Genomic DNA, 14,228 nt, shown 5'->3' with positions numbered 1-14,228 from the left:
GGGGTTTCACCATGTTGACCAGGATGGTCTCGATCTGTTGACCTCGTGATCCACCCGCCTCGGCCTCCCAAAGTGCTGGGATTACAGGCTTGAGCCACTGCGCCCGGCTAAAATGGGTTTTCTGCTTTCATTGAACCCACTTCGTGCCTTGGTGGTCCCAGTAGAAATGGCTCCTGTAGGCGGCAATGCTATTGACACTGGGCCCTGAACCCTCCTTGATTCTTGGTTTGCTGAATCTTGAGAATCTTTGAAGATGGAGAGATACATGGGGAGAAATGGGAGGTGAAACAGCAGGTCCTGCCAAGGGAAGGAGGAGGCCAGGGAAACAGGCCAGCCAACGGTGTGGTCCCACACTGGCCACTTGAGCCCCTCCCTGACTCTCTCCTAACTCTGTCCCTGTCACTCCCACTCAGCGACCTGGCTTGCCCTTTTCCCTCTGCCCTCTGCTCTTCTCACTGTATGCCTGACCGTGCATTGACTGTAGAAAATGCAGAAATGAGATACACGTATTCATTCAACAAGCATTTTTATTGATTGATTGATTGCTTGATCGATTGAGCGATGGGGTCTGGGTCTGTCGCCCAGGCTGGAGTGCAGTGGTACGATCATAGCTCACTGCAGCTTCCACCTCTTGGGCCCAAGTGATTCTCCTGCCTCAACCTCCTCAGGAGCTGGGACCACAGGCGCATACCACCATGCCCACCTAACTTTAAAAGCCCTTTTTGTAGAGATGGGGGGTCTCACTGTCTTGCACAGGCTGATCTTGAACTCATGGCCTCAAACAATCCTTCTGCCTCGGCCTCCCAAAGTGCTGGGATCACCAGCATCAGCCACCTTCAGGCTGGCCACGAAACATTTATTGAGACTCCTAATGTGTGCCAGCCATGGTTTGAGAGGCTGCACAACACACTGCCTGCTGTCATGAAGCTCATAGGCTGTGGCAGTAGGTGGAGAAATAAACAAAGGATTACAGGGCTCAGAGGTACATCATCCAATCGACTGGGGAAGCCGGGAGTGCTGTGGGAGTGTAGACAAGGAACTAGGGGGTCAGGGGAGGCATCCAGAAGGAGGCCAGTGCCTCCCCACAGCTGAGGAGTGGGGACACCAGAGAGGTGGCAGGTCTGTGGCAGGTTGGGCCCCCTTCTTCTCCTAGCGTCCTGCTCAGAGCCCGTTGGCTGCAGGCATCCTGGGAGTTTGGAGGTGGTAGTCAGGGAATGACAAAGTGACTGATGCACAAAGCCAGGAGTGTCGGCACCCCACAGCAATCCCCTGCAGCCCGTGACTGTCTAAACCTGTTCAGTACCTTGAGCTCAGCCCCCTGCCCCCACCCCAGAAAAGTTTTGAAAACATAGAAATGTGCCGACAAAAAGATTGTCTTTAACATCAGGGAAAAACAACTTCATGTTTAGAATTCACTTATCTGGGTTCATTTTGGTAATAATTCAACAGGTGAACTGAAGTGGCATCACATAAGCGGTTTTTCATTTTCAGTGAACAGAGGGCAGAATCTGAAAAGCTAATTAGAGTGAAAACCAGGGTTGGGCCTGGGAAAGAGGGTTGGAGGGCGGTGAGAGCTGGCTGTACTCCCATTCCTGGAAAGGGCTTCAGAGCTTCCCACGACTTGAAGCATTGCTTAAAAAAAAAAAAGAGAGAGAGACACTAAATCCTACAACCCAGTCATACACAGCAGTCTGTAGTAGGATGAACCGACTGCAGAAAAACCACACTTTAAGCCCCGAGTTTGTTATCTTGGGCTTTGGGGACCTGGAGGAACTGCAGATCTTCTTTTTTGAACTGTTTCTAATCATGCATCTTGTCACCCTGGCGGGGCACACAGCCATTGTGCTCCTCACCCTCGTTGACTCCTGCCTGCAGACCCCCATGTATTTCTTCCTTCCAAACCTGTCCGCCATTGAGATTTGCTATACGTTGGTTATTGTCCCCAACATGCTGGCCAACTTCCTATTCAGGAACCAGTGGATGCCCTTCCTGGGCTGTGCCCTGCAAATGCATCTCTTTGTTGCCCTGGGCGGGGCAGAGTGCTTCCTCCTGACCATGATGGCCTACGATCGCTTTGTGGCCATCTGCAAGCCCCTGCGCTACACACTCCTCATCACCAGGACTCTCTGCCTGCAGATGCTGACTGTGGCATGCATTGGCGGCTTTGCACTCTCCCTCACACTGACCATGCTGATATTCCTTCTGCCCTTTTGTCAGTCCCGGGAGATCAATCATTTCATCTGTGACACCCCCGCCATGCTCTTCCTGGCCTGCTCGGACACTCGAGCCAATGAGATTGCCGTCTTCCTTGTCTGCACGCTCATCCTCCTGATGCCCTTCCTGCTGATCCTGCTCTCCTATGGCTTCATTATTGCGGCTGTCCTCAGAATCCGCTTGGCTGCCGGCAGGAGCAAGGCCTTCTCCACCTGCGCTGGGCACCTGCTGGTCTCGCTTCTTCACTGTGGCTGTGCAATCTTCATCTACATTCGCCCCAAGTCCTGCTATGCCCCGGAACAGGAAAAAATCGTGTCCTTAATCTACACCAATGTCACCCTCATGCTCTACCCTATAATCTACAGTCTGAGGAATAAGGAAGTCAAGGGCGCCCTCAGGAGACTTCTAGACAGCCGCAGTCCATGAAGCAGCAGCCCCATGTGACTTGAAGGGGAAGGCAATGCCCGCTGGGACCAGCTTGGCCCCCTTTTGAGAGCCCAGCCATCTCCCCACCCCATCTGGCAGCCCCACCCTTCCCTTTGAGGGCTTCTCCGTGGTTCTGAGAGCACCTGGGATTCACTGCCCTCTTTGCTGCTGCCAGACAGACAGAAGGGATGCAAAGGTTTGCTGAGACGCAGCAGGTTTGGGGTGGACAATTCCATCCAGCACTCAGCACTGACAGCCAAATGAAACATTAAGCCAGCCATTTCCATGACCAAGCAACCAGCAGGGCTAGAAAGACAAAGAAGTTCCTAGATCCAAACTAGGGAAGGCTTGGACAGAAAGGCAGAGCCAGCCGGAAACAGAATCCCTGTGGCACCAGAAAAGGACATCATAATCTCTGGAGAAATGAGGGCGTGACCTGAGGCAGCTGCTCCGAGGGCATGGCGGCAGAGTTGGCCCTACTTCTGCTCCCGGTCCAGCTGACCCCTCCTCATCCTACTGGTAAAAGGGCCACTCGTTCCCAGGAGCCCTATGGGTGGCCTGTCTCCCTGGCTGAGCTGGAGACTCCTTGAAGGGGAGAACCAGTTTCGCAGTCTCTGCTGCCCCAGTCCCTGGCACATAATAGTTGCACCATAAATAGTAACAGAACTGAATCATGAGCCCAGTAAGTTTTGCCACAGGAATGGCTTCAGAGTTTAGTTGCTAATGAAACAGAAACTTTTCATATTTTGCCAGACTGCGGCCCCTGTGACTCAGGGACAATGACCAGGTGTAATGATCTCAACAATGTATCTGCTGACCCCAATCCCACCCCACACGCTGGGCCAAGTGATTGGATCTCTGAGTTTCCCTCCGCCACAACACTTAGCAAGAAAGAAACACTTCTTTGTTTCTTTTAGAGAAAGGGTCTTACTCTGTGACCCAGGCTGGAGGGCAGTGGTATGATCACAGCACATTGCAGCCTCAACCTCCCAGGCTCAAAGGATCCTACTGCCTTAGCCTCCAGAGAAGCTGGGACTACAGGTGTGTGCAACCGTTCCAGGCTAATATTAATGTTAATTTTATTTAATATTACTATTTTTGTAGAGGAGACATTTAAGGTTAATATTGTTATGTGTGAATTGATCCTGTCATTATGATGCCACTGGTTCTTTTGCAGGTTAGTTGATACAGTTTCTTCCTAGTGCGGATGGTCTTTATACTTTGGTGTGTTTTCACAGTGGTTGGTACCTGTTGTTCCTTTCCATGTTTAGTGCTTCCTTCAGGAGCTCTTGTAAGGCAGGCCTGGTGGTGGCAAAATCTCTCAGCATTTGCTTGTCTGTAACAGATTTTACTACGCCTTTGTGTATGAAGCTTAGTTTGGCTGTATATGAATTTCTGGGTTGAAAATTCTTTTCTTTAAGAATGTTGAATATTGTCCCCTACACTCTTCTGGCTTGTAGGGTTTCTTCAGAGAGATCTGCTGTTAGTATGATGGGCTTCCCTTTGTGGTAACCCGACCTTACTCTCTGGCTGCCCTTCACATGTTTTTCCTTCATTTCAACCTTGGTGAATCTGATGATTACATGTCTTGGGGTTGCTCTTCTCAAGGAGCATCTTTGTGGTATTCTCTGAATTTCCTAAACAGGGGTCAACAGCTTTCTATGAAGGGCCAGGCAGGAGATGGATTCAGCTTTGTGGGCCACTCGATCCATGTGAACTCTTAGCCTTGGCACCCTAGTACGTACCTGGCTGTGCTCCACTGTGGCTTTAGTGGCCAGCAGGCTGTAGCTTGCCAACCTCTGAGTTCATCTGAAGGACAGAGGATCCCAGTGCTCCCCACCCCTAATCTGCAGACCTAATCTGCAGATGCAGACGAAAACCACAAATCGTGGGTCACATGTCCTATTTGTAAAACATAACAGCCTAACATTCCAAGCTTATGAAGAAGCTGATGGCTTTTCTGCACAGTGCTAATGGGCCTGTCATTTGGGACAGCCACTTGGCAGGGTAATGTGTCAGGATCTATGGCAAGCAAACTATACAGTACTCATGTAGGTTCCTGCCATCCTTCTAAACGCTGTGGACAAATGTGAGCCACTTCCAGCAATGATCCTGTGACTGACGTGTGTGCTCTTATCACCATCTAGCAGGGAGGACACAGGCACAGGCAGGGTCAGCAGCTGGCCCAGGGAGATTCAGTTCATTTGTATCAGCGGCAGGGTTCAAACAAGCAGACTGGCTCCCGGGCCTTGGTGAACATAGAGGGTTAAAACCTAAAATGCCCATTTTCTCAATGATCCAGAAGATCCACTGCTGGGCCACTCTCCTGGAGAAACACTCATCTGTGATGTAAAGGACATACGCCCAGGGATGTTGGCAATGGGAAGAACTAAGAACAAGCTAAACTCCTGTCAGCAACACAAGGGACACATGTGTCCCAGCCTGTTCATCCACTATGGTAAAGTGCAGCAGTGAAAAAGACTGAATCCGGCTCTGTTAAGCCTGTTTATTTTTCCTTTTTAAATAGAGATAGCGTCTCACTATGTTGCCCAGGTTGGTCTCCAACTCCTGGACTCAAGCGATCCACCTGCCTCAGCCTCCCAAAGTGCTGGGATGACAGACGTGAGCCAGTGCTCCCGGTCAGGAAATATTTCTTGAAAGAAAGAGTGAGAGAGTACCTCGTGTGTCCCCAGTACCGAGCCTGGCACCGCACATGCGGAAAAGCTCCAGACAAGCTTCCTGCCTTTATGGAGCTCACAAAGTAGGCTGGGCTACTAGGCACTAAGACAACTCACTATCATACAGTAGTTACTCACCACTCCTTCACAAGAAAGGGTCACTCACCCCTACCACCAAACTTAGGAACGGCCACATGCTGTTCAAAGGGTCAACCCGGGTGCCTTTCATTGTCCTCAGATGATGGCGGGTGGGCACTCAGAGAAGACTGAAAGCTCAAGGCTGGGGCACTGGGCCAGCCGGGGCTTCCCAACAGGCCCCCACCCTGAGTCCCACACAAGAGCCCGTAATCACCCCTACAGGGAGAAACAAGCCAGGCCCAGCAGCCCTGGTAGGTATGGCTGGGCCCTCCCCCTGGTCCGTAAGAGGCCAGCCTATGCCATCCCCACTGAGACGGCCCCACTCGGGCCAAATTTGTAGGAAAGGGGCTGGGAATCTGTGCAGACCGGGGGAGATGGTTCTCATCATACAGGTGAGAGAGGATGCCAACCTGGGCTGGGGAGGGAGGAGAGTACACGTTGAGGGAAACTGATCAGATGGAAGGGGAGACGACAGACTGTAGGGCCATGGAAATGCGTGCCTCCAAGACAGAGATCGAAGGAGAGGGAAGCCATTCTGGGATTGGGGGGTGGATAGGCAGCGAGGTCGGCAGGGGGCAGGTTGGGTTGGAAGTACCTACAGGCCATCCAAGCTGACGTGACCGTACTGGTTTGAAACTCTGGAATTCAAGCAAAGAGATCTTTTCTTAACTTTAATTCTATGGCCCTTTTTGAATATAGACATCCTGGCCTGGTCACCTCTGAAGCTTCACCATCCCAGATGATGCCTAGTATGATTTTGAATACATGTCATCCATTCCAAAAAAGTCTTCTCTGATTCGGAAACACGAAGGCTATCACTGCCAGCACGTGTGGACCAGGACCGGCCCTCTGGAGACGAGGGGCTGTTACGGGCCCCGGTATGTTTTTTGTTTAAGCGCACGTGTGTTCTTCATGAGTACCTCCAAGGTGCAGAAGAGAAAAACACCTCGTTGTGTAACAGTGGCAAGATGCTGAGGAAGCAAACTATCAACAGCTCTCTGGAGGAAAAACTTTCGGGGTAGGATGAACTGTGTGTGTGGAATTTGGAAAGGATTGCTTTTTGGAAGCGGCTAAAAGCCACAGAGACGACCGGAGAGCCGTGTGGCCTTGTCCCGGTGGTGACTAGCGTGGGCGCCAAGGCTCGGTGACTTCAGGGACTTCCTCACAGCACCGTCCTCCTCATTGCCTCAAGTAAAGGTACCAATTAGAACAAGTTTCAGAGGAAAATTACAGCCTCCAGTGAACTGAACAGGCTAATTTAAACTTTGGCAAACTGGTTCGCTCCGGAGCTAATTAGAAATTTCCCTCAACAACAAGTCATGAATAACTTTCTTAATTGCTTTCTGCTAATGAATGTGATACATGTTCACTGTAAAAGAAGAGGAAATATGGGCAAGTTTGGAAGAGAAAATAAAACCCAACCGTTATCTCACCGACAAAGTTAAGGACAATGAAAATGTGATGTGTTTCTGGATAAGTGAGCTAATTCTTGTCTAGTGCTTACAACAGTGGCTGGAACATGGCAATGTTGATGACCAACAAATGTTATTGGTCATTACTGTTCTCATCGCTAGTAGGCTTAGAAGTCTTTTCCCTTCCAACAATCAAACAAAGTTCGTCTCAATTTTCTTCCAGCGTTTTTAGTTTTATTGTGTATGTCTTAGGTCAATACATTCTCAACACTTCAGATACTATAGAAATATTTCTGTATATACCATTCCCTCCCGTGCCGCTACTGAGATACGTAAGGGCAGCCTGAGAAGTCGGCATTCCTTTGTCCACTCCCATTTCTGTGCATTCGTTTCATTTCATTCACTCCACACCCAGCTGGACCTCAGAGTTGTCCTTCGCAGGGTGAGAGGCTAAGACATTTATCCAGTGACTTTTGGCTGCATCGGTGGGGGCACTGTGTCCAAGGGTACAGATTCCCCTGAGCTTCCAGGCACACCCTGTACAGAGCACAGGAAAAGAAGGAGATGTGCCGGGAGCTGCAGGAGGGGGCGCTGGCACAGGGCACAGAGGTGCCCACCCCAGCAGCTGAGAGCCAGAAGGCACGTGCAGGGGGGCCCAGAGGCTCGGCAGGATCTGAGATGTGAGAAGATGTCTGCAAACACAGAGGCGCAGGAAGAGGCTGGAGATGACGTTGACTGGAGGGGCTCCGAGAGGTGCACAGAAAACAGGACAGAGCTTGGTAGAAGCAGCACTCATTTGTCACCCTGCCACACACAGCCTGTGTTTTCTCCTTGACGGACCCATCTCAGTAAGACCCAATATTGCCAATGCCTGGAGACCCCCCTGGACAACTGTCCTCAGCCTCCACATCCAGTCCTCCCTAACACCTGGGGCTCGGACCTGCTAAGGAGCTCTTTGCTGTTTTCTAGACACCTCTGGAATCCCTTCACCCACCCCTCCCCGCCCGTGTGGCTGCTCTCCAGCGCGCTCTTGTCCTGCTCTCCCCAAGAACCTCGGCTCCAGGGGAACGAGGCTTTCCCTGGTCTGCTGCCTCCCCTGTTCCCTTCCCAGTCCCCAGAAGGGGGCCAACCCCAGCCACAGAGGCCCCCAGAGCAGAGCCTTGCCTGCCGCAGCAGCTCCAGCTGGAGGAGGTTCCCCCTACCTCCTGCACCGTGACCCCTTCTCCGGGCAGCAGAGGCAGAAGCAGGAGGCCGCTTTGGAAAATGACGTTTTTATTGCTACGTCTGCACTGGCTTTTTAGCACAGTAAGAAAGTCCCCACAGTCCCGCCGCCCTCTGCCAGCCCCAGCCCTCCAGCCTCTGACCGGGTGCGGGGGAAGCCTTTCTCGGGTCACTCAGCTGTCTCGGGACTGGACGTGACACAGACATACGTGGGTTAGAGCTGCTGCACGTAAGACTGGAGGCGTGGGAAGTGCAACTGCCTTAAGCCTCGAGGTGGGAGCTGTGCCCAGGGTCACTTCCTGGAGGCTGTGCCTGTTACCGACATACCAAGGGTTTGGTCTGAGTCCTGCTGCTGGCCGCACAGAAATCCAATGACTGGGATGAAGAGAATTGCCAGGGAAGACAGCTTTAATCGGGTGCTGCAGCCAGGGAGACGAGAGCTCAGTCTCAAATCCATCTCCCTTGACTGACTAAAACTAGGGGTTTATATAGCAGGGAAGAAATGCACCAATGCGTAGGGAAACAGGAAACTCAGGAGGGCCCAGAAAGCAATACTGATGAATGAGGGGGTCCAGCATCTCATTGCCTGGATGTGGTGATCTGCTTTGATACTTTGAGAGGCCTGAAGGTCATTTCTGGAGGAAGGAATTCAGATAAAACAACCGTGAGGTTCACGCTTGAAGACCAGAAGGGTCGGTTTCTATGTTAATCAAAAAGAACAGCCTATGGGTTGTTCTATGAAACCCAAACGACTGAATGGGTTTCATACCCAGCCCAGGGTGCAGGGTGTGAGAAGCCTGAACCGGCCTGGTGAGCAGCCCAGACACCGGGGACAGAGGACTGCAGCCTCTCGCCCCACGGACTTTTCAACAGGGTGTGGGGACAGACACCCAGCTCCTAGGTCCATGCCACCCCCACCCCTGCCCACCTCTCTTGGCACCTTTCCTGTGGCTCTGACCCCCTTCCAGACACAGAGGTAGGCCAGCACCCGGCAGGCCAGCAGACCACAGGGTCACCTCCCAGCTGAGGTCCTCCCAGCAACTGTGGCCCCACAGACAACCTCGAGACTTTGTTCCTAGGGGAGAAAGAGAGGGAGGGAGAGAGGGAAACCCCATGTGGCATGTGGCTGGGAGAGGATGGAGCTATGGGGCCCGCACCAAGGGGTTCTGGATCCCTTCCCTCCCCCAGCCCCGGTGCCGCTGTTTCCTCCCATCCACATGTGCTGGACGTGAGGGAGGGGAGCCCCTGGACGACAAGAGGCCACCCCCGACCCACCCAACCTGCAGCTCCAGCTCCCTTAACAGGTGGGGCGCTGCTGAACACAGAGGCCCAGCCCCAGGGTCTGTCCTGGGCGCTCCCCAAGGACAGGCAGGGCAAGCAGGGTCCAGGACGATGGCCACACAGCCCTGGCCCGAGTCCCCAGGACTGTCTTGCTCAACGACGTGAGGGAGACCGGGGGAGTGGTGGTCGGGACGGGCTGGGCCCCAAGGTGCCTGACTCCCTGCAGGGCTCCCGGGACAGAGGCCTGGTGGACACAGCAAGCTGCTCAGGGGTGAGGGTGTCCAGGCTGGCATCGACGCCACCTTCTGGCGGGGCTCTCTTGGGGTGGGGCGGGCTTGGTGAGAACCAGTCATGTGCTCCCGGGCTCGTCCGGGGTCTCCCAGGGCCGGAAGCAGGAACCCCTGTGCGCAGGCGCCCTGAGGCTCCCGGGCTGCCCATCTCATGCCAGGGGGCGGAACTTCCTGCAACCTCACCCTCTCCGCGTCCTCGTCCTCGTGGGCCCCAACTTTCTCTCTGAGCGTGGCACACCGGCCCAGGGGCCATGCAGGCCGGAGACCAGGCCGCAGGGGGCGCAGCGGGCGATGCTGATGGTCCAGGAGGCCCTGCCGTTCCTGGCGGCCCAGGGGGCGATGCTGGCGGCCCAGGAGAGGCGGGTACCACTGGCGGCAGGGCTCCCCAAGGCTCAGGGGCAGCAAGGGCCTCGGGGCCGGAAGGAGGTGACTCTCAGGGGCCACGTGGCGGCGCGGCTTCTGCCCAGAATGGAAGCTGCCCGTCTGGGGCTAGGGGGTCAGACAGCCACCTGCTTCAGTTGTATCCTGTTCTGTTCTGTTCTGTTCTGTTCTGTTCTGTTCTGTTCTGTTCTAGACAGTGCTGGTGGCAGGATGGGGGCCGGGAGATGGAGAGGCCAGGGCCAGGAGGTGAGGGAGGGGAGGGCCAGGTGCAGGAGGTGGGGTTTGGGAGATTGGGGTAAGGGGCCAGGCGGGGGTGAGGGCTGGGAGATGGAGGTGGGGAGGGGGGCGGCTCGGAGGAAGGGGGCAGGTAGGGAATGGGAGGTGGAGCTTGTGCAGGGTGGGGGAGAGGGGTGCTGGGCGATGGGGAGAGGGGTGCTGGGCGATGGGGTGAGGGGCAGGGGCCCAGAGATAGGGGGGCTTGGGTGTGTGAAGGGGATCAGGAGGTAGGGGGAAGCAGGCAAGGTGGGAGCCAGTGACTGGGGTGTGGGCGGGGTGGGGGAGGCCAATCGAGGGGGAGGGGGCAGCTAATGCGGCACCGGGCACAGTGGGAAGGGCCTCTGAAGGGCACGGAGGAGTCAGCTTGGGGTGCAAGAGAGGAAAAGTGGGGAACCAAGACAGCTGGGCTGGTTGCGGCACCACCTGGGCCAGTGCGTGGGGAGACAGCCTGGGTGGGATGAGATGGGCACTGGGCAAGTCCTACGAGATGGGGCCTTAACCGGGTCCCCACCAGCCACATCACGATGCCTTTCCTGTCGCCCATGGAAGCGGAGCTAGCCCGCAGGATCCTGGCCCGGGATGCCGCACCGCTCCCCCGACCAGGGGAGGTTCGGAAGGATTTCACCGTGTCCGGCAACCTACTGGTTATGTCAGTTCGGGACTAAGACAGGGACAGGGCTGGGCTGACGACGGTGGCGGGGTGGGGACTGGGATCCGCCTCCCCCGAGGGTCAGGAAGCTAGAGACCTGGGAACACCCAAGCACAGGGTCTCAGAACAGAGACCTGGTGCACCAGGCCCACCGCCACCCGAGGGAGCGCGGGGAGATGGGTGCAGAGCTGTCGCCTTTAACGTGATGTTCTTCGCCCCTCGCGTTTAGCCGACTGGCTGCTGCAGATCCGCGCCAACTCCAGGTCTCCATCGGCTCCTGTCTCCAGCAGCTTTCCCTGTTGATGTGGATCATGCAGAGCTTTGTGCCCGTGTTTTTGGCTCTGCTTTCCTCAGGACAGAGGGGCTAAGCCCAGCCTGGCGCCCCTTCCTAGGTCGTGCGTCCTCCCCTGGGGAAGGTCCCTGCACGAGTGGCCACTTCATTGTGGGGGCCTGATTGTTTGTCTGTCGCTGGAGGAGGGTGGTTTACATGTTTGTTTCTGTAGAAAATAAAACTGAGCTCCTATTCCCTGTCTGCGTCTCTTTTCAGCGAGCGAAGGCACCTGCAGATGTTGATGCCTTTGTCCTCAGGTTGCAGGGGAGGCTCTGGGATTCAGAGATTCAAGTAGCACAAGGTAATGGAAGACAATTTGGGAAATAGGGGAACATTAAAAGCGACTGGGTCCCGCCATTCAGCATTAACTACTGTGGACACTTTAGAATATTTTCCTCATCATATACTTGCATTTACGTGTTAACTACATGACAGTAGCATATATAATGGCCTTCCAGCTCAGCATTGAATTTTTTTCCCAAATTGTTTTCATTGAACATGTGAGCTTCTGTGCCTTCCAAAAATTCTTCAAAAACGCATACTTGAATAGATGCACAAAACCAGCATTATCATTTCACCGTTAAGCATGCGATATGGGCCGGGCATGGTGGCCCTCACCTGTATTGTCAACACTCTAGGAGGCTGAGGTGGGAGGATGGCTTGAGACCTGGAGTTGGAGAATGCCCTGAGCAACGTAGTGAGAGTCTGTCTCTGTAAAAAAAAACGTTTGAAAATGAGGGGTGGAAGACGTGGTGGCAGGCACCTGTAGTCCCAGTGACTCGGGAGGCTGACGTGGGAGGATGTGTAGGGTCCAGGATCTCGAGGCTGCAGTGAGCTATGAATGCACCCCTGAGCTCCAGCCTGGGTGACAGAGCGAGACTCTGTCTCTAAAATAATTAGTAATAATAGTAATAATAAGTCATAGTAATAACAACTTAAAATGTGTGTAAACACGTCATGTTACAGGTTCATGCTCTCACCGCTTGTAGAGTCCCAATTAACAAGAGCGAGGTCTGGTATAAAGAAACGGACTTTAGGCCATGATTGGTTTAGGGGAAGATGTACAGGCTCCTGCCTTTAAGGGCTTTGCTTCCCTCTGGGGGCAGAAAGCAGGGCCTTTTAAAGGGGGACTTGGAATGAATACCATACAGCGGAGGGGGCAGGCAGCTGCGGGGTCTCCGTCACATGCTGAGGTGCCTCACCTACCGGGTGGGGTGTCGTGGGCAGAGCTAGGTTGGAAAGGGGCTGTTGTTTGTCAAGGCGAAAGAGACATGTTCTTGAGCTGCGTTCTGATATGCACTTCCGTTGCTTGGAAACAGTGTGATCCCTTTGAGTCTTGCTTTCAGGATTTACTCAGTGGGACCAGAGCAGATTTCAGTGGAAGATTAATAGTATTACCTGACCACATCCAAGGCTCGGCAAGGCTGTAGTTGCAAACGAGGACTCATTATGCTGTCGGTAGGAGAGGTAGTAACATCTATCTGGGCATTTATTTGGCATTTTCTATTAAAGGAACGATATGCATACCCTTCGACCCACCTCGAAGGGTCCATCCGAGGAACTTCTGCATATGCAGATGAGGTAGAATCCACCGGCCTCTTAATGACACCATCACGTAAATAACTTTTAGAATGTAAATGTCCATCAGCGGCGGAAAGGTTGAATAAATCACTGCACAACTGCCCCAGGGGAAAAGTGTGAGGAGGCTGGAGAGAGAGCATGGTAGATAGTTGGGTACTAGCATAGAGAGAGATTAAAACAAGTCACGAGATCTCTGCATCTAGGCTACGGCACACTCTTGTTTTGGCAGTGTGCTCCCGCCACGAGAGCACGCAGGGATGAGCACAGTAACTCCCTGGAAAGCCGCCTCCACTCTCAAGAGTGCTCACCGCTGGACAACAGCGTCAGGGAAATAAAACGTTCACCTTTGAAATCTCAGACTTCCATGTTTAAATATTTTCATCAGGCCTGTATTACTTTGGGGATACATGTTTTTACTTTGGAAAAGAAGAGTCTGTTCAAATAAGAAGTCATCTCTCCTAGTCCTGTTCTTTTAAAACATTGGGAATGGATTTTGTGTGCGTTGAAACATCTGTGTCACGGCAGAGGGCATCTGTTGGTTTTGTCCCCCAACCTCTGTTCCCCTGTACCCGTGTCCATATTTCCCCTAGAACCACTCCCTCCATTTCCCTTCAGCAATTCTGATTCTGCTGGAGTCTACTTCGCCCCAGATTTCAGGGGTGGGCATGACGCTCAGGCCTGGTTAAGTGGAGCACTGCATTCCTCTGGCCATGGTGATCCCAGCCAAACCAGTGACACTTTTGGGGCTGCAGGGGGATAAGCTGGCAATGGACAGCGGAGAAGCAGGAACAGGAAGGCTGATCTGAGAGAACCAAATCCTGGATCCAGCCGTGCCTGAAGCTGGGAACTGCCCTTGGACCTTTCCGTTACACAGACTCAGAAGTTCTCCCTTCGGCTTAAGTCAATTGGGAGATTTTTGATTGTTTTTCTTTCATTTTTTTTCCATGTGCAATGGAAAAGTCTTGACTATCATGGAATTGGGGAACCACAGATTTATTTCTTATGTAACCTTCTACTGTGATCTGAGGCCTAGGCCCTCGTTTGCTTCCTGGAAGGAAGAGACATGTTTTCTTGCTAGGGGATCGATATGGTTCGGATATGTTTGTCCCCTGCAAATGTGGTCCTCAGTGTTGGAGGTGGGGCCTAATGGGAGGTGATTGGGTCATGGCCGGGGGTGGGGGGATGCCTTTCAAACAGCTCAGTAAAGCCATCCTCAGGGTAATGAGTGAGTTGTCACTCTCTGGGTTCCCACAAAATCTGATGGTTGAGAAGATCCTGGCATCTCCCTCCTCCCCTTCCTCCTCCTCCTCCTCCCCTTCCTCCTCCTCCTCCTCCCCTTCCTCCTCCCCT

The 14,228-nt window shown here is 53.4% G+C and overlaps 1 protein-coding gene across 1 annotated transcript; it reads left to right on the top strand.

Annotated features, from left to right (window-relative positions):
* Positions 1-9,850: 9,850 nt before the first annotated feature.
* LOC108298076 (cancer/testis antigen 1-like) lies at positions 9,851-11,485 on the top strand. The gene is made up of 3 exons (XM_017520776.2): positions 9,851-10,180; positions 10,832-10,966; positions 11,196-11,485. Exons 1-3 carry the CDS (start codon positions 9,912-9,914, stop codon positions 11,332-11,334), a joined length of 543 nt encoding a protein of 180 aa, XP_017376265.1. The 5' UTR covers positions 9,851-9,911; the 3' UTR covers positions 11,335-11,485.
* The last annotated feature ends 2,743 nt before the right edge of the window (positions 11,486-14,228 follow it).

Source organism: Cebus imitator, unplaced genomic scaffold, assembly GCF_001604975.1.
Source record: "Cebus imitator isolate Cc_AM_T3 unplaced genomic scaffold, Cebus_imitator-1.0 Scaffold883, whole genome shotgun sequence".
NCBI classification, from domain to species: domain Eukaryota; kingdom Metazoa; phylum Chordata; class Mammalia; order Primates; family Cebidae; genus Cebus; species Cebus imitator.
This window is presented reverse-complemented; position numbering and strand designations above follow the sequence as displayed.